The following is a 19,145-nucleotide window of genomic DNA, read 5'->3' as shown; positions in this document are numbered from 1 at the left end:
CTTCTTAATTGCCAAAGTCATATATTCAATTCATATGTTCGTTGAATTGAGTTTAGTACCCACAGTTGAACCTGCCTCAATTGTCATCATGCATTCCTGCAATATCCTTCTAGGTATTAAAACAATATGTTAACCAGATAATCAATAAAAATATTAATGTTACTTACCTCACCATGATGACCTTCTCATCAAAACATCAAAATTTTCATGGTCCATCTTCACAGGAATCTTCCTCCATGCATCAAAGTGCCCAAGGATCAAACTTGATTACCAAGTTAAAATATTCTTTTTGAAGACTATACTAGATGTTGATAACCATTCTATATATTCTGGAGAGAAAGTCTTAATCCTTTTATTCATTTTAGAGTAAGTCAAATTCATCCTTTTAGGCATCATACAGCCAAATGGAAGATTCACCATGCATGATTTATGACCGACTTCTTTTACAGGATTTTGTACATATGAATCTTATCCAAGAGTTATTTTAAATATGCATTCATATTCTTCCATACAATCATCTAGATATGTGTTCTACAACATGACCGGTTGCATTCCTTCACCCTTCAAGAGTATTGTTTCCATACTATATGGAATATATATTATCCTTGTCATAATGCTCCTTCCAAGAACCTTCCAAAAGTATATTTCTTATAGGATCATGATGATCCACCTTAGCAAAAAATGACTACCTCTAACATTATGTTAGAAAATGCTTGGATGAACAATAAATATGCAAAATGGTCCAATCTTCTCAATTTTGAAAGACTAGATGATTTCTACAAAGCAACTTAATCAAGTAGACTCTAAATATTCTACTATCACATGTTACTATCTATGATGCCATGCTTTTACAACAAGACTTAATAAACAACGCATGTTGTTCTAAATGAAAGTAAAACTTCATAAAGAACCTGACAGAGAGGATGCTTTCTTCAATTGTAAAGATCTTTGACATCTTTCTTAGGCTTCTTCTCAGGTTCTCCCTTCTCTTCAGTTGTGTGAGCTTCACTTCTTTCCTTTCTTTTGTTGCCCAGCCTTTTTAGACAATCCCTTTAAAGTGTCCAAATTCATTGCATCCAAAGTATTGAACCTTGGACATATATGGCTTCTTCTTGGACTTTCCAAACTTTCCTTTCTTCGTCTTCTTAGTTCTTGCAATAAAGGCTTGAGATTGTTCAGTTGATTAAAAGTCATCCTTTTCCTTAATCCTTGTCTATTCCAAGATGCATTGAGACCACAACTCATCAAAAGGAGTAGAGTCTTTCTTAGAGTAGATGCTTGTTGCAAAACTACTCCATTCTGGTGGCAAAGCATTCAGTATACAAACGGTCATTCCGGAGTCAAATTGTCTCCCCAAGTTCATGCAATTGATCTCTTATCTGTAGAATCTTCATCGGGTAGGAGGCCATGTCTTCATCCTCTTATTCTTTATTTTGTATAGTTGGTTTCTCAAAGAAATATTTTGACTTGATGTGCTTATAGAGTACAGATTTAGTAGCTTGTCATACATAGCCTTAGAAGTCTTCAAATTCACAACAAATGGAACAAGATGGTCCTTAATGGATTCCAGAATGATCCTTTGTGCCCTTACTTATCCTTTCTTGTATTTTGCTAATTCTTGAGTCTTCTATTTGCTAGGTTCAGTAACTTCACCAAGGGCATATTCCATCACTTCATGTTCTGTAAGTGCCAAATAATTCCTTTTCTTCCATGCTAGGAAATTTGTTGAGCTCATTGGCTTATTGCTCTCCTTGCAAAAAGAACCCATATGACCTTTAGATTCAAACAGAGTAACAATATGATACTTACTTGTCAACCAAGAGTGTTCTCTTCTTTAATGATGTCCCCAACTATCTTGATGCTTTCAAGATCTTCAAAGAGACTTTAATGATCTCCTAAGAGGATCTCTTCTAGGATACGCTTTGCAACAACTTTAAAGAGTGATGAATGATGCCAAGATTCTTTGATGCTTCCTTTAAGGATGTCCTTCCATGTAGGTTAGATCAGCGAGATTCAATACTGCATCAACTAGCAACCAGTGACACCTTCGTCACCCAGCTTCGACCCTGCAACTTTGACCTACACCTTCAACCCTTTGCTAATGTTATAGAAACCCTAGTTCTAGTACAAGATAATTCTCTAAAAGTTCCTCCTTTGAGCGAGTTAATATCCTCGAAGATAACTATGTCAAAACGGAGTATTGACTTTCCTGCAACTTGGATCTGTACTTCGACCTTCCGCAATTCAGACCTGCAATTTGGGCATGCCTTGAAGTTGATGAAGCCCTAATTCTTTGTGACAAACAAACCCTTCTTTGTGTCCACAAGATGATCTTTTCAGTTGCTTTCTCTAGTTCACCTCAGCTCTGATACCATGTTGGAAAATGCAATATGGCAGCTATTAATTCAGATTTTCTTTAACCTTAATAATTGATTGTGAACTTTATTTTATCTTCTTGTGTTTTTTTTTATTCTATCTTATTTATCAAACAATTATCATGAGAAAAATAGTAAAGAGCCAAGGGGAAAACCCAAAAAATCTCCTCTTCTTATAGAATTTGCTTCAAATGAGAAAACCAAGACCCAAAACCCTAGACCAAGTCCTCCTCCCAGCACCACGTCAACCCTCCAAAGAGACCTTTCAAATAGGTCAAATTCAAACAAAGTCTTCTAGAGACAAATCCTTCCAGAACTGCACCAAACTCAGAATTTCGGCTCCACTGCAACAAAATTTTCGACCTCAAAAGCTCGCACGTGTGAGAGAAAATGCCCAAAAATACATCTTATTTCCGTCGCTAGGGTTTTTCTCCTTTATTCTTTGTCTTTCGCTCTTCTTTCTTCTTCTTTCTATTGTTGATCAAACTTGTTGACATGACGTGTCAAATGAGGTCGAAGATGTCTCTATATATAGCCTTTCCAAGAGGTCGAATAGCCCCTCTCTAGGCTGACTTGTCTCTGCCATGGCCGACTTGTACTAGGAGGCTTCTAGGACTTTCTAGACTCAAAAATAAATTCTTTTCCAAAGTATATATTGCCCGAATGGGTCTTATAAATATAATGTTGACTCCCTTGACTCATGAAAATAAATCCTATGACCTAACAAACCCTAGAAGCATGAAGAACATGCTTTTACCTAGAAGGCCATCAATAAGAAGCATGAATCCAATGCTTTACAATAATAACTTTTTCTTTCTTCTTTTGTTTGTTACATAAGAAACATATTGAAATGAGTACAATAACAATTATGAAGACCAAAACTAGTTACATTTCCAACAATTCCCACATGCCAAAATGGCCTCCTAAGTTTGCCTAAGAAAAATATTAAATATGAAAAATAAAAATTATTATTTCTAGCCTTCATATAGGCCACAAAAGACAAGTTGTCCCCACCATGTGAATGGGTGTGACCCTTGGTCAAAACCCATCCAGTTTTACCACTATAAATATCAACTCAACCTCTTCATTTAGGACAATTTGAATCAAACGCATCTCTCTATTTCTGATCCACACGTGTGAAGTCAACAAAGAGAAGATAACCAAAGTTCGACCAAAACTGATGCTGTCATTGACCAGCGTTGACCGAATCTACTCTGCCACCGTTTTACCGAGTTGTATGGTTGTTGTTTGACTGAATTTTTGACAAGTTTGACCAAGAAAAGGACTGTCTTGACCACAGAATCTTAGACTTTCAACACAGTTTTGAGCACTTTAACCACAGTTGACCACAGGCTACTTTGACCAGATGACTACAAGCTGAATTTCAGCCCCTTTGACCAGAGTTTACTTCTGTTAGTTTGAAGTATTTTGATCAGCATTTTGACCAGGTTTGACTGGTATTTAAGCTTGGAAATTGGCACAGATTTCTAGACAATCTGTATTGTTAACTTTGCTGAAGATTGAATTCTCCTTAGAAGAAAAGTTGGCTGGGTTTTTCCCAAGGTTGGGTTTTCCCAGGGTAAATTTGTGTCTCTCTTGTGTTTGGCTCTCTTTATGATCATATGGTTATTATTGCATTACTGTTGAGATTTTATATGTATAATTGCTTAATGATATAAGTGACATAAGATAACTTGATATTAAATCATTCGAAGTAATTATCAGATTAGAAAATCAGTTTCTATTATAAGAAAATTCAACACTTAGAACCCTTCAGTAGTAAGGCAACTCCTCCGAAAGATGGACATAAGCTCTGCAACTATTGCTCTTGTCCAATTCCTCCTCATCTACATAAAAGAACCTTCAGAGTCACAGGTCTGAAAACGTTCAAGTACAGGGAAATCTAGACAAGTTACCCTGCTCTGTTTCAATAACACTATCAAAAATATCTTTGGAAAGGAAACAACCAAAGAAGTAACCCTTAACAAGTCAACACAATGTGTGGGGATCCAATCTGAATATTCATATGAAGAATCACAACATCTGTTCTCTCAGAGAGCTACAAAGCCAGTGAGTTTGATTTACTGTAACTTCTTCAAACAGAAGCAGTCAATCCTCGTGAATGTGAATTGTGAAATACACAAGAGGGCATATCAGTTCCTTATGGATCTTATTCTGCAGGAAGGAGATGGCTAAATGGTGAGTATAGATCTCATCCACAAAGGACTTGCAGCATGTTGACGCGACTATTAAGCATCATTGTGCAAGAACATAAGAGTCTGGATCCAGAGAAATTTGAAAGCAGTTTTAAGTATCATACAAATCCTCGGAACAAAGTGCACCCCGCACTCTCCATAATCCAAAAGGTGGGCCAAAAAAGTGTCATTTTAGAGCAATACTTTTGACACAAGTAGCACTGGTGATACTACATTGTGAAGTTAGGAACCTTAGAATGAAAACAAGAGTTGTAGAAAAAAAAAAATACAAACTATGGATTCTAACATTTAAGTGGATTTCGTTTGCAAACATGGCTATAAATGGGATATGCCAATGCAAGTGCTTTGTTTTACTATGTTTTAGAACCATCCAGAGCTCTAAGACGTTGTCCACTAACATGTAGGAAATCATTACCATCAATTATGATCAATTTCCAGTCATGTTTTGTTTGTCATTTACACTCAATGCAATCAAGTTCTAGAGGTCAAATACCACTGGTTAAGTTCCTAAAAGCATTGGATTTATTGAGTTTTGCCTAGAAATGATCTTAATACCAATTTCTATTTTGGGCCAGGGAAATATCAACAACTAAGCATAAAGAAATAATACCGAGGTTCAAATTATATTTCATATATAGTGCAATTTAGGATCCCCATGCTCTATCCTTTCCGTCTTTCATAAATGCTCTACTTTACCATCACAAGTATAATCATGCCTGGAACGCAAGTCCTCTACAAGAACCAACAGGAGAACCAGCAAGCACACAATTCTTTTATAAAAAAACATAATCCTGATCTTAAAATAAATGCTCCAGTACAATACATTTGGCAAGTAATGTATTTCCCATCTTTCTGATTGCCTTTGGCTATGCTAAGGGCTGAGATATTCACCCGGACTGTTAACAGATCAAAACCAAGTGAACTCAAAAATGTCTGGCATGGTAGCAATGAATAAACCTCCAGCATATCAGTTCAGGTCAGTAATATTAGCCTCTGTTCCACATAAATAATTTTCTCAATGCTGGTGCAGGGAATACTACAAATAAGACATTTCAAAGCAAGCAATACCACATTCAAACAAAATAAAAGCACCAAATTCTAGCAGATTTTGGTTCCCTAAAATATTGACATATCTGGTGGTGGTCCATAAACAGTCTTCCACGATAGTGGGATGGCCCAATCTACGTTTCCATTGCCTGATAAACCAGATTATAAACTGTCAGTGACTCAAATGCCCCGTTCACACTAAATCATAGATGCAGTGAAAATCAAAATCAAAATTCACAGAACAGCATGATACAGTGACTGCCAGACAGTTAGGTTAGTTATGGTGGTAGAAATTGCTACCCACAAACTGACAAACCAATAAGAATCAACAAAGAACCCACGGGAATGTCAACTAGCAGCAATCAGCAAGGTGATCATGCTTGTATCAAATGGAGACCAGGGTTCAAAAACCCTTGAGTGAGTGCAGATAAGGCTAGGTACAATCCCGGGTGACATTGACAGTATAGAAACTCCCCCTCATAGCATGGCAACTTAGCCAAATAGATTCTATAAGAAATTTTTCTCATAAAAAAATAATCAACAAAAAAATACATATCTTTTCAATTCAATATTATGGCTGCAATTGTGCACCAGTGATTTTACAATCTCTAAAATGCAATGAGAGGGGTAGCCATTCACTTCTTTATTTTATTGTAGCTAAATCACTGAGAAATCCCCAGTGCTGGCTAGAGATTAGTGGATTCATTCAAAAATTACCTAGACAAACACCAACAACGAAAATTAATTAGTACAACCTTAGAAAATGAATTTTATTCTGGTCAATCCATGCCACTGCAGAGGTGAACCATCCTACATTGCATAGGGGCTAACCATCTTACTGCAGTTTCAATTAATAATTACTATTAACATACTACGCTATGGGTGCCTTCATGTAAGGTGAGGGGTTATGGTCAAACCCTAGCACCTTGGTTGTATCTTAAGCCTTTGGGTTGATGACATTTGGAAAAGCTTTCTATAGGTGGTCGCCTGCCCTTGTATATCATGCAAGATGCCATGCACTTCTTGAGGCGGTTATCTTATGTGGCACTGATATACTCTACATGCCACACATGCTGGGAAGTGATTGCTTCCATGGGAGGTGGACCTACCAAGGATGAGCACTAGGCACTAGGAGGAAGGGCATTTGACCCTAGGAGCATTAGGACCATGTGGCATACCTTGGGAGGATAAAGTTATAAACACTTGACCTGAGGACGCCTGGGTTGGGGGCACATTACTTGGGGGTAGTTGTGAACCCAAGACACATGTTGAGGAGTGCTGCATTGGATGCTTGTCTTAGATGCTTCACTGACCATTTTGAACCTAAACATTGTTCTTTCCAAGATAATTTGGCATTCAGCACCTCAAAACCAAACAATCCATTCAATTCATCCCAAATTTCTTTTGACTATTTTGATAAGTAAAGGCAACACTATTCGGAGGAAACTATAACACACCCTATAAAAGATTTAGCTTTATCAACTAGTGACATGGAAGCATAAAATTTTCATAATGGAAGTAGAAGACAACACGAGTATATCATTCCTAGAGATCCCCATCACTAGGAACAATGATGGATCACATGGGCATCAAGTTTGCATGAAGAATACGACTCATACTGACCGATGTTATGAAATTGGACAAGAACTGATTAAACCGACTAGCATGACTAGTTCCGAAGGGCTTTCAGTCAGAATTGACCATTCAAACTGGAAATGACCAGTTCCGTACAGCACCATGCAGATGCTCATGGGCAAACTAAGTTCACTGAAAACTGGAAAAGAATTTGTTTTAAAAAGGAAAACTAAAATCTAAAGCCCTAAACTTTGCATATTCGTGGCTAATGGTTTGGGTTTGCATGCATGTACAAGAGTGTATTGTTTTAATCAAAATTTGAATATTGTATACATATTTTCGTCAACCAGCTTCTGTGTCTGGATTTTTACTGGTTCTGATCCAATTCCAATTTTTGGGGTCAATCAATTCAATAACTGGTCAAGTTCTGTTGACATGGATATTAACAAATATTTGCATGCAGATTCAGACCACTATCTAGTACAGAACCAGGGTGTGAACAACACTTTAGTGACTCAATCTATCAAATTCTTCGATAAAGATCATATGGAATAAGAATTGGACCACATATTCAAGGTATTTAAAAGGAATGGTTATGAAGTGAGACAATTTCAGCAAGATTTTCATTCGAGGGGACCTCAAATTAGAGCACATAATGACAAGAAAAGATCAACGATCACCTTAATAGAAAACAAAAATCAGCCTTGGCCTAGGATTCTTGTAATATTGAGCATTATATTTGTGTGAAATTCTAAGATTTTAGCCAAGGTTGGTCATTACATGAAAAGAGCACTATATTTGTGTGAAATACTAAGATTTTAGGCATGATTGATCAATATATGAAGAGTGATTAGGGAGATTGTGGAAATAGAGAAAGCTGTCAATAATCTAAATAGAAAAGATCGCTATAATCTAAGTAAAACGTGAAGACCAATACTACAAATCCTTAAAATTTAGTATTGGAGTCAACTTTTATGGATTATTATAAATATCAAAGTATGATTAATGATATTTCTTGGGTTTGAATGTCTTCTTGTGTGGTTTGGGCTCAGTCCCACTACCCAACCGAAAAGTTATTTATGCATTAAATCTAAGTTACCTGACATGTCCCTACCCTCTGGGCCCCCTTGTGCCACATACTCTTCATGTCAGACACGACACTAGCATGACACGTGTCTGACACGATTTTGACTCATGCCCTGTGAGCATGACATGAGTCAAATTCGTTTCAGACACCAGTCACACGTGCCATGACTTTTGGACATGTATCCATGGAAAGGTGCCCCCCATGCGCTTTAAAACTTGTTTCTCCCTTTGTATTTCACTCATTTGATCAAAGTTTTGGAGCTGTGGGAGGATTTGGAGTGCGAGTAATGGAGAATAACGAATCTTAGAGGAGATTCAAAGTGCTGGTAAGTGGATTTGCCATCCTTATTCTTTTATTTTTGCAACAGCAATTCATTTTTCCTATAGCAATTTGATTTTCTTATAGCAGTCTGTTTGTTTTTGATATCACAGCAATCATGACTCAATCAAGGGCAAAGGACGGGGAGGAATGTGTTGAAATTGTGACTAGATTCTGTCGAAAATTGGCAGCTCAAGGATGAATTTCTTTAAATAAAATCTCATTTCTAACAATTTTGGAGTAACTTTCTAAAAATAGAAAGTCATGTCTAGCATCTCAAGTACGACTTTCCAAAAATAGTGAATTACCTTGCATCAATTGGTAATCAAATATAGTTGGTGGAAAATCACTTAACTTATAATTAATCAATCCTACTAGTTCAATCTCGACTTAATCATCAATATTATTAATATTATTATTATACTTTATGATATTATGATATTATTATTAAAACTAATTTCAAGTCACCTTACCTTCATCGCCTCAATCACTTCGCATTGTTGAAATGTGTAACTAGGTTCGGTCTTCATAATATTTTATGTACTATTGATTTTATGTATTTGATGTAAAAGAGAAAGAAAAATTATTATTGTCATTTTATAAAGCATGGGGTTTCATGCTCAAAGTCAATTTGTTTTAGGTCAAAGCACCCATTGTGTGCTTCTAGGGTTTGTCATAAAGTCAAGAAGTCAAAAGAGTCATAGTCACATGTATTACACCCTATCGGGCATTTTATATCAAGTCAAAAGAATTTATTGAGTCAAAATGTGTCAAAGTATCCCTCCAAGACCAAGTCGGCCTACAAAGTGTTGAAAACAAGGTTGCACGAAACGGGGAAACGGGTACGAGTTTCCGAAACAGGAAGCGATACGAAACGCGACCTCCCCAAATTTTGGAAACGGGGAAACGCGATATATATATATATATATATATATATTAGGAAATTTAAGAAATATGTGCAATCATAAAGCATATATGATACATTCTAATTTATTACATTATGATAAAATTGTCAATTGTCAATGCATAAACTATAAGTATCTAAACTTACATCACATTTACTCATGAATAATCACATAATGAAAATAGAAATATCCAAAACGAGAAATTTCTAATTTCTTGTCTCGTGTTTGAATGGGAGTCTCCTCCTACATAGTTGAACGACCTTAGTGCTCTTGATTAAATACAAGTTTCATACCCTAGTACCCTACATTCTCTTGATTATTGGGAGTCTCCCCTGGATAGAGGGCTTGGTTCTCTTGATTAAATACAAGTTCCATACCCTAGTACATGATAAAATCCAATGGAGACATTGCAATCCCCCCAATCCTGAAATCCTGAAAAACAGATAAGTATGCTGGATTTTGAGTGAGATCTAAAATTCTACTTTTTCCATATGAAATCCAATGAGGTCGAAACCAATCTCAAACATCCTGAGTCATTTCATGGTAATGTTAAAAATTTAAGTAAAATGATGAAAATGAAAAATAAAGGAGAATATCACTTTTACTTTAAGAATTTAACATTACCATAAACTACATATCAACACTAGGGCAAAATTTCACTTTTATAACTTTAGACAGGCATCTAGAAGCAACTAGAAGTCACTAGGCTAACGTAAGAATAGATTAGAAAACAAATAAAAATTAAAAAAACACAAATAAACGCTGAAACATGGGTCGTACAGCCCTGAAACGCGTTTCAGGCCGTACTGGCCACGTTTCAGTTTCGTGAAACATGGTAGTATGGCCCGAAACGCGTTTCAGGGCCGTACCAAACGCGTTTCAGCGTTTCGTACTCGTTTCCGTACGGAAACGCCCTCCTGCCCCACGTTTCCTGCAACATAGGTTGAAAATTGTAACTAGGTTCGGTCTTCATAATGACATGTAAATATGATTTTATGTAATGAGATGTAAATAAGAAAGATAAAATTATTTTATTGACTTGCTTCATGGGTTTCATGAGCAAGGATTTTGTGTTTGAGTCAAGACTCCCATTGAGAATCTTTAGGATTTATTTGTCATCTAGTCATAAAATGTAAGTCATTGTCATGTAATGAAGTCATGTTACACTTTGTAAAAGGTCATCTTGTCTATGTAAAAGTATCCTCCAAGAACTTGTCACCCAACCTCTTCAAGTCGGCCTAAAGATCCAGTGAAGACGTGTATAAATAGCCTAACTTGGCCTCATTTGTAGACACACAATTCAGACAAGCAACTCGACTTGAAGAAGTGCGAAGAAAGGGTAAAAGGCAATAGTACGAAGAAGGAAGAGAATAGAAGTGTGAAGAAGGGAGAGAAAGGATTCGTCTGGGTAATGCGAAGTTAGGGTTTCTTCTGGGCCAGTGAAAGTAACTTTCTTCTAGGGCAATGAAGTACCTTCTGGGCAGAGCGAAGTTAGGGCAGCAAAGATTCTCCTGGGATACCGAAGGAAGGAACCTTCTGGGATAGCGAAGGAAGGAATCTTCTGGGGCAACAAAGGAAAGACTCTTTTGGGTAATCAAAGTAGAGACCGAGTTTCTCTATAGAAGACCTAGAGACCGAGATTCTCTAGGGAAATTGTGAAGGTGTAGTAGAAAAAGATAGAGACCGAGTTTCTCTAGAAGGAGTTGAAAAGGAGCAGTTTTAGATCAAGAAGAAAGGCGAAGGAAGGAAGAGGCAGAGCATCAAGGTTGGTGACAAGGTTCTTGAGAGGATACTAGAGTCAAGGGTTTGTGTCAAGGTCTTGGTACTTATCAATTGAAGATATAGAAGAAGAATTTTGATCGGGTTTTCCTCTCAAGAGGTGAGAGGTTTTGGCCCTCGCTGAAGAAGCCTACATACTATGTCACTTGACTTTTATACATATTGGTGATTGTCTTGATGAAAGAACACATTAATAAGCTAACAAAGATAAGACTATATGATTAAAAAGTAAAAGTGCATCACAAGCAATTATCAAGAAGAGAAATCGTTAACTCTAAATGCCCTAGATTTCTCAACATGTTATTAGAGCTTAGGTGCTGAAGACAAGAAGGGGCAGTCAAAAGCAAGCTAACAGACAAGAATCAATCTTCAAAGAAGCCATCAAAGCAACTCAAAGGTTATCAACAAGATCAAGATCTACATCATAAAAACCCTAGATTGAAGAAGGAAGCAAGAAGAAACACCGAAACCCTAGAAGCACTTCAGATATCATCACGTGATCAAAGGAAGTGGAAGCTCTTCAAATCTAAGGAAGATTCAATCAAAATTCAATCCTCTCTCTATCGAAGCAGAGAGCTCATAGAAGGCAGTCCTCTCTCACCGAAAGATTTGAAGTAAGAAGCAGCAAGTTCATCATCAAGTTGAAGATTTGATCTTCACAAGTAAGTACCTCTTATTATAATACAATCTAGTAAAAATGACTTCGTGTTTTAAGGAAGACCAAAGGCAGGTTGGGATATCAAAATTCCTTGTTTGGAAAAGAAGGATAGACATTGTCCTCGAAGTAAATGAAGTCATTGATCATGTCCATGGGAAGGTCTCCAAGCCATCAGAAGGACAAGCATTGTCTAAATACATGGAAGGGATCTCAAAGATCAAAATATTCTTAAGGATTCCATCAAATATCTATGAAAATTTGGAGACCCAATTTTCTATTGCAACAACTGATTAAGTATTTTCTATTTGTTAATTTACTGAACAAATTATTTACTACATCCTACAACAAATACCGAAACTAATACACTACAGCCTTCACCAATTAAATTAAATGCGGAAAAAAGAAATTGAGCAAGAAAGAAATACACAACACATGACACCGTTATTTTTGGACAAATGTCCCCGGAAAAACCCAATGCGGGAAAATCGATGCAGCAACTGAGGGTTTGTATTATTAAGCAGTAGCTTTCTAAATACAATCTTTGGATGCCTTATTGGCTATCCAATACAGAGAATTTGACTGGCGGAAGATTAGTGAGAAATACCTCACACTATCACTAGCGATCTGACTCTAATCCAAGCCCTAGATGGTTGGCCCCACGCTGGCTCTGTGTAGCCACTGCGTCAACCTACGCAATTCTACGTCAACCTCTCTGGGGATCTGCATCACCTCTTCCCAAATCCCCTGTTGTCTGAAGCTTCATTCCTCTATCTCTCCAGTTTCACACCCTAGCTTCTGGCTCAGGAACTCGACTTCCCAGCTGAATTTCGAACTCTCTCTGATGCTTTGCGTTGCCTCTGTGTGAGCTTACGCTGCCTAGCGTGGCCTCCGCGCTGCCTCTTCTGGATCTCTCTCTGCCTCCTCTACGATGTATTCCTGGATCAGGAAATTCTCCAACCGGAACTATCCCTGCCCCTCACTGCAAGAAATCACTTCTATCTTCTCTCTAGCAATTGTTGTGTTGCCCTATCTGAGAAATTCGATCTCTTGATCTCTCTCCGATGTGTTTTCCAAATGCCCATCGATGTCCTTATAATCCTCCAGTTGAGTAATCAACGACCCAGATTAGATTATAATCAATGGCTCAGATCATTTGGACTCGATCTTCATCTTCTTCTAGAAGTTTCGCCCTCAGTTTGATTAATACCTTTTAATTATTTTAATTTCCTAAGTTTAGACTTAAGCATCCATTAAAAATAATTAATTATTTTAATAAAACAGTGTTCGGGTGGAATTTCCCAAAATGATTTCTAGATATTGTGGAATACACGTGTTTTAGCCTCCCTACCAATTTTGAGGCTTAGAGCACATCCGATGCTACCAAAAATCAACACTCCCTCTTAGTGAGGAATCTGCTCTAGTAATGCAACCTGCTGAAGCATCCCCCAGACTCTATTAGATCTCCCTCTCCATTGCTGATCTCTGACATCACTACCCATCAACCACTGCACAAATGCTGCATTTGCACTGTTGCTGACCCTGCCATTGCCAACGCTGCATTTGTACTACAACCCTCATAAGTTCTGCATCTATGTTGCTGCTGGCACTGCCACTGCCAACACTACATCTGCATTGCAACCTTCTCCAACTGCTGCTGATACTGCATCAGCGACAGAAAAGCATCCAAAATTATTGAACAAGTGTTCAGCATGATGCATTTGTTGCTAGAGTTCTGACTGCTGCTAGTCTATGCGCTAACCTTCTGAAGCCTCTATGTTGCTGCTGACTTTGCACTATGCCAACTACACTGCTGCCAACTCTGCTCTGCGTTGCTCAGTCTCTGGCACTCCTAGCTACTGCAACTGTCACTCTGACACTCCACTACATCAACTGATCTTGGTCCATCCTGCTACTTCTAATCTGGGCTCCCGTAGCAAGGTATTGATCCGAGAGGTGGACTCCTCAAGGATCCTGCCCATCTGCAGTTCTTTCGAATTACAGTACTAGATCACCCCACCTCTCCCCTGGAGGTATCTCGGTTACCATGGAAAACTCCTCCTCCTTGATCTTTGCGGATGCAGCCTTTAGATCATGCTTCTTGTCTTTGTCCTTCTTGAGAGGACACTATGTAGCGTAGTGACCAAGTTCACCACACCGGAAGCACTTGATCTTCAAGACATATTTCTTCTTCTTCCGCTGCTCCTGCTGCCCCTTTGATGCAAGGGTTGCATTCTCTTCCTCCTCCTTGGGCTTCGTCCCACTGTTGCTGCTGCTATCAAGTTTGCACTTGACTAAGTCTCTCCTCATCTCTTCCTGCTAAAGAGCGGCCCACATTCCTTCCCAATCCGATAATCCCTCTCTACCCAAGATACTCTGGACAAACACTAGCCATTCTTCTGAAACAGAATTCAGGGCCAACCTCACCATCTCGATAGGTTGAGGTGTTGACCCCAGAGCTGCCAACAAGTCTCGGATTTCCTGAAGCTTTGTTAGGAACGAATCAATGCGTTCCCCCTTCTGCATCTACGTGGATCTCATATTTTGCTCCAAGTACATCTTCCGCTACTCGGAAGATCCTTCGTATAGCATAGCCAATGCTTCCCACATCTGTCGGGCAATATCCTTGTCAGCAATGTGACACACTACGTGATCTCTCACTCTGTCGAGGATCAATCGCTTGGCCTTTGCCATCTCACCCTTGTACTTCTTGAGCGGATCTGGATCCGCGGGTACAGCTACCACACTGTCAACATAGGTTTTGAGATCATGCTCATCCAGAAGGCATGAGATCCTTGCCTTCCAAATCACATAGTTGGATGCACCATCCAACCGATCCTGATCTCTTAACCCACTAGCTGCCATCTCTGCCAATGAAATGTCGAACTGCCTCCTCTCTCCTCTGTGCAGCACTAGGCTAGCCTACGCACTCCCTGTTGGAGTTAGTAGATCTACTCCTCTCTGTTGTTGCTCAACAATAGAGAAATCAAATTCCCTAGCTAGGAATTCTCTGAGGAAGAAATTCCCTCAACAGTGTCTCCTTCCTTCTGACGCTTTTCTGCCCCAGCAATTGCTACAGAAAACTGTGTCTCACCAGAAAACTGCTCTGCTCTAATGATTTTGCATTGCTCCCTCTGACACTTGAAAACTTCAATCTGGAAATCTCTCTTTCTCGACTCACTCAGAGAGAGATTTTCCCACGAAAATTTTTCCCTCCTAGCCTAGACTGTGCAAACCCTTTGGGGATTCAATTTGCTACCTACGCAGCACTTCAACTTCCCTCCTTCTCTTCAGCACTGGGCTCTTCCGGCTCTGCTCTCTTACTTCACCGACGCTCTAATACCATGTCAAAATTTGGAGACCCAAATTTTGACTGCAACAGCTGATTAAGTATCTTATATTTGTTAATTTACTGAACAAATTATTTATTGCATCCTACAGCAAACACTAAAACTAATACACTACAGCCTTCACCAATTAAATTAAATGTGGAAACAAGAAACTGAGCAAAAAAGAAATACACAACACATGACACCGTTATTTTTGGACAAATGTCCCCGGAAAAACCCAATGCGGGAAAACCGGGGCAACAGGTGAGGGTTTATATTATTAAGCAGTAGTTTTCTGAATACAATATTTGGATGCCTTACTGGTTATCCAATACAGAGAATCAGACTAGTAGAAGATTAGTGAGAAATACCTCACACTATCACTGGCAATCTGACTCTGATCCATACCCTGGATGGTTGGCCCCATGCTAGCTCTGCACAGCGACTGTGTCAACCTCTCTGGGGATCTGTGTCACCTCTTCCCGGATCTCTTGTTGTCTGGAGCTTCGTTCCTCTATCTCTCCAGTTTCACTTTCTGGCATAGGAACTCAACTTCCCAGCTGAATTTTAAACTCTCTCTGAAGCTTTGCGCTGCATTTGCGTGAGCTTACACTACCCAACGTGGCCTCTGTGCTGCCTCTTCTGGATCTCTCTCTACCTCCTCTACGATGTATTCTCGGGTCAGGAAATTCTCCAACCGGAACTATCCCTACCCCTCACTGCAAGAAATCACTTTGATCTTCTCTCTAGCAATTCTTGTGTTGCCCTCTCTGAGAAATTCAATCTCTTGATCTCTCTCCGATGTGTTTTCCAAATGCCCATCGAAGTCCTTATAATCCTCCAGTTGAGTAATCAACGGCCCAAATTAGATTCTAATCAATGGCTTAGATCATTTGGACTCGATCTTCGTCTTTTTCTAGAAGTTTCACCCTCAGTTTAATTAATACCCTTTAATTATTTTAATTTCCTAAGTTTACGCTTAGGCATCCATTAAAAATAATTAATTATTTTAATAAAACTGTCTCCGGGTGGAATTTCCCAAAACAATTTCTGGGAATTGTAGAATACATGTGTCCTAGCCTCCCTGCGAATTTTGAGGCTTAGAGCACATCTGATGCTACTAGAAATCAACAAGATCCACTCATTTCCTATGTAGCCAAGCTGGAGACATCTAAAGAAATATATGATAAGCTAGGAGAACCTTTCTCTAGAAGCATGATAGAAAAGATCTTATCACTTAGATCTGATCTTCATAAATTGAAGGTGTCAAAGGATGAAGGGATATCGTCATGTCTCTCTAAGGCATCTCAAATAAAAGGTCAAATAAAGGATCTAGTAGAGACAATATCTGATAACGAAATAATCTTCACTATTCTAAATGCATTAACTGATGAAAAAGGTAACCTCATTGCTACTAGGGAAGAGGAAGCTATCGCATTCATCAGATTATGGTCTTTCTGCAAGGCAGAGGACGCAGGATGAAGAATGAAAGTGACGAAAGATCAGATAGAAGGGAACAATTAGTGTCAAGTTGAAAAGGAAAATTTGGAAAGTTTGGTACTCCAAAGAAAAAAAAGAAGAACATGGCTAAAGAAAGATGTTATGGTTGTCATAATTTTGGGCACTTCAGAAAACACTGTCCTAATCGCAAGAGGGACAGGGAAGAAGACTATTCTACTAAGAAAATGAAAGAACCTAAGACAAAGAAGCATAAGAAGGAAGAAGCAAAAAGATCTCTACTATGAATGAGATGATCTTCTTCTGTAGAAGGTACTTTCAATTGTAAGTTATAGATAGGAAGCAATGTAAATAAGATAGGATGCATCATATTAGAAAGAAGCATCGTAATAGAAGCATTAGAAGTAAGAGCTCGTGACATGGGAAGCAGAAAGTATGTTTGGTACAAATCCTACTGATTACAAAGAATAGGAAGCTCTTAGGAAACCTCATTAATACTTATAGAAGCAGAGGTCACCATCGACTGGGTTCATCATAGAAGAAAACATTTGTCGGGTGAGGATATGAAACATCCTCAAGTTTCTCTGATGGAATCCTTGTCAAAGGATTCACCAATCTAGAAAGGAAACAAAATGTTTTCTTTAGGAATTCCAACTCGTGGGATTCAAGGGATGATGGTATAATGACATAATAGGAAAGCAGGATAAAGTCCTTTCGAATGAAGCTACTACAGGAAGTCTGGATGACCAAAAGAAAGATGAGGTATGTATGCTTGCATAGATTATTATGAAAGTCATGTCATATGGTTGCAGATAATATGGATCACTATTTCCATCCTGGGAAATATGATCAAGAAAAGAAAGGATCTCCTCCTCCAAAAGATTGCAACAAAAGCACAAGTCGCACTAGATGAAATCAACATAATATATATTCTCATATGAATCATGAGGAAGTTGACTACAATCAAGGAACTATGATTGGAAGCTCCTGGGAATAAAATGTGTGATAAAAGAAAGGAAGAGATTGGAATAATATGCAACGAAGGAAGAAGGCATTCAACATCTGAAGTCCAAGAAGATTTGACTAGAAGATCTCCCGGAAAGATGTGAAGACTCTGATGGAAGTCAGAAAAAGATAGAGACCCTTGACAATGAATATATGTGGGAGATGTGTCAATCTGCATGTAGGATGTTGATACTTACAAGAAGATGTCATGGTGAAAGATCATCACAAAGGTAATTTTGAGTTGAAGTGTTCATTGATTATTTTTTAACTAACATCTGGTTGGGCTTATGTAGGACTGTCGAAGGGAAGATCTGTAAATAACTTCCAAGCAGATCATATAGAAGGATGTAATGTCCTTCCAAAATATGGCATGAACGCAGAATGACATGAAGCAAAGCCAGATGGAAATCTGATGGATCACTTTCTGATGAGTTGAGGACATGACTGACTCATGGATAAAAAGTGTTGAATGATATGTGTCCTATATAGAAGTTCCCAAAGATGAAGACTCCTTGAAGAAATTCATGACATCGAACGAAGGAGCTCTTCAAGCAGCTCGTAGTTACAGGACCTCCACATGAAGGCGCTGCGATAGGTCCCTGGTTAAGAGGGAGCCTAAGAAAAAGTTTCTACTTGAAAGAAACTTGGAAATTCCTAAGCAGGGAGCTTAGGTACATTCCTCTGTGATAGGAATGAGTACATTCCTTTAATGGAATAAAACCTCCTGGTTCAGAAGGAGTGATAGACATGTTGTTCTGATTTTCACCAGGGAAGACAAGACGAAGGATTGTGTAATCATTTGGCATCCAATACTCTTTGGGGATGAAATAGGGCATCCCATGGAAGAGTAGTCGTGGAGAAACAATATTCTTTGAGGACTATGGAGTCCAAGATAAGAATAGTTCTCATGGAGCATACCCTAAGTGAGCCCGGGTGGGATATGTTCCTAGAGAGACAATGATGAGTGTGTCTATAAATCATTGGTCTCACCAACATTGGGTTCAATATCTTGTGGAGAGATGGAGTTGTTAGTCAAGGCCTTCCTATATAGCAATGTTGGTTGATATGATGCTATACAAATGAGTTACAAGTCCAAATTCTTCTTATGAGAGATTCTTCAGATTGAGAAAGTCCAAGTAGCATTATGAATACCTCCCTAGTTAAGAGGGAGTGTTGAAAAGTGTAACTAGGTTTGATCTTCATAATGACATGTAAATATGATTTTATGTAATGAGATGTAAATAAGAAAGATGAAATTATTTTATTGACTTGCTTCATGGGTTTCATGAGCAAGGATTTTGTGTTTGATTCAAGACTCCCATTGAGAGGCTTTAGGATTTATTTGTCATCTAGTCATAAAATGTAAGTCATTGTCATGTAATGAAGTCATGATGCA

General features: G+C 38.4%; 1 protein-coding gene across 1 annotated transcript in view; it reads right to left on the bottom strand.

Annotated features, from left to right (window-relative positions):
• Positions 1-5,341: 5,341 nt before the first annotated feature.
• The window catches only part of LOC149261861 (clast3-like protein), a 228,405-nt gene continuing 214,601 nt past the window's right edge, over positions 5,342-19,145 (bottom strand). The window contains exon 7 of the mRNA XM_089422850.1: positions 5,342-5,787. Coding sequence (XP_089278976.1) covers positions 5,708-5,787 — 80 coding nt within the window. The 3' untranslated portion in view covers positions 5,342-5,707. The remainder of the gene's footprint in view (positions 5,788-19,145) is intronic.

This window comes from Pinus tabuliformis, chromosome 6, assembly GCF_031772625.1.
Source record: "Pinus tabuliformis cultivar Carrire ecotype Pingquan chromosome 6, CPIR1, whole genome shotgun sequence".
Classification (NCBI taxonomy): Eukaryota; Viridiplantae; Streptophyta; class Pinopsida; order Pinales; family Pinaceae; genus Pinus; species Pinus tabuliformis.
Note: the sequence above shows the minus strand (reverse complement) of the source record. Positions and strands in the feature narration are given on the sequence as shown.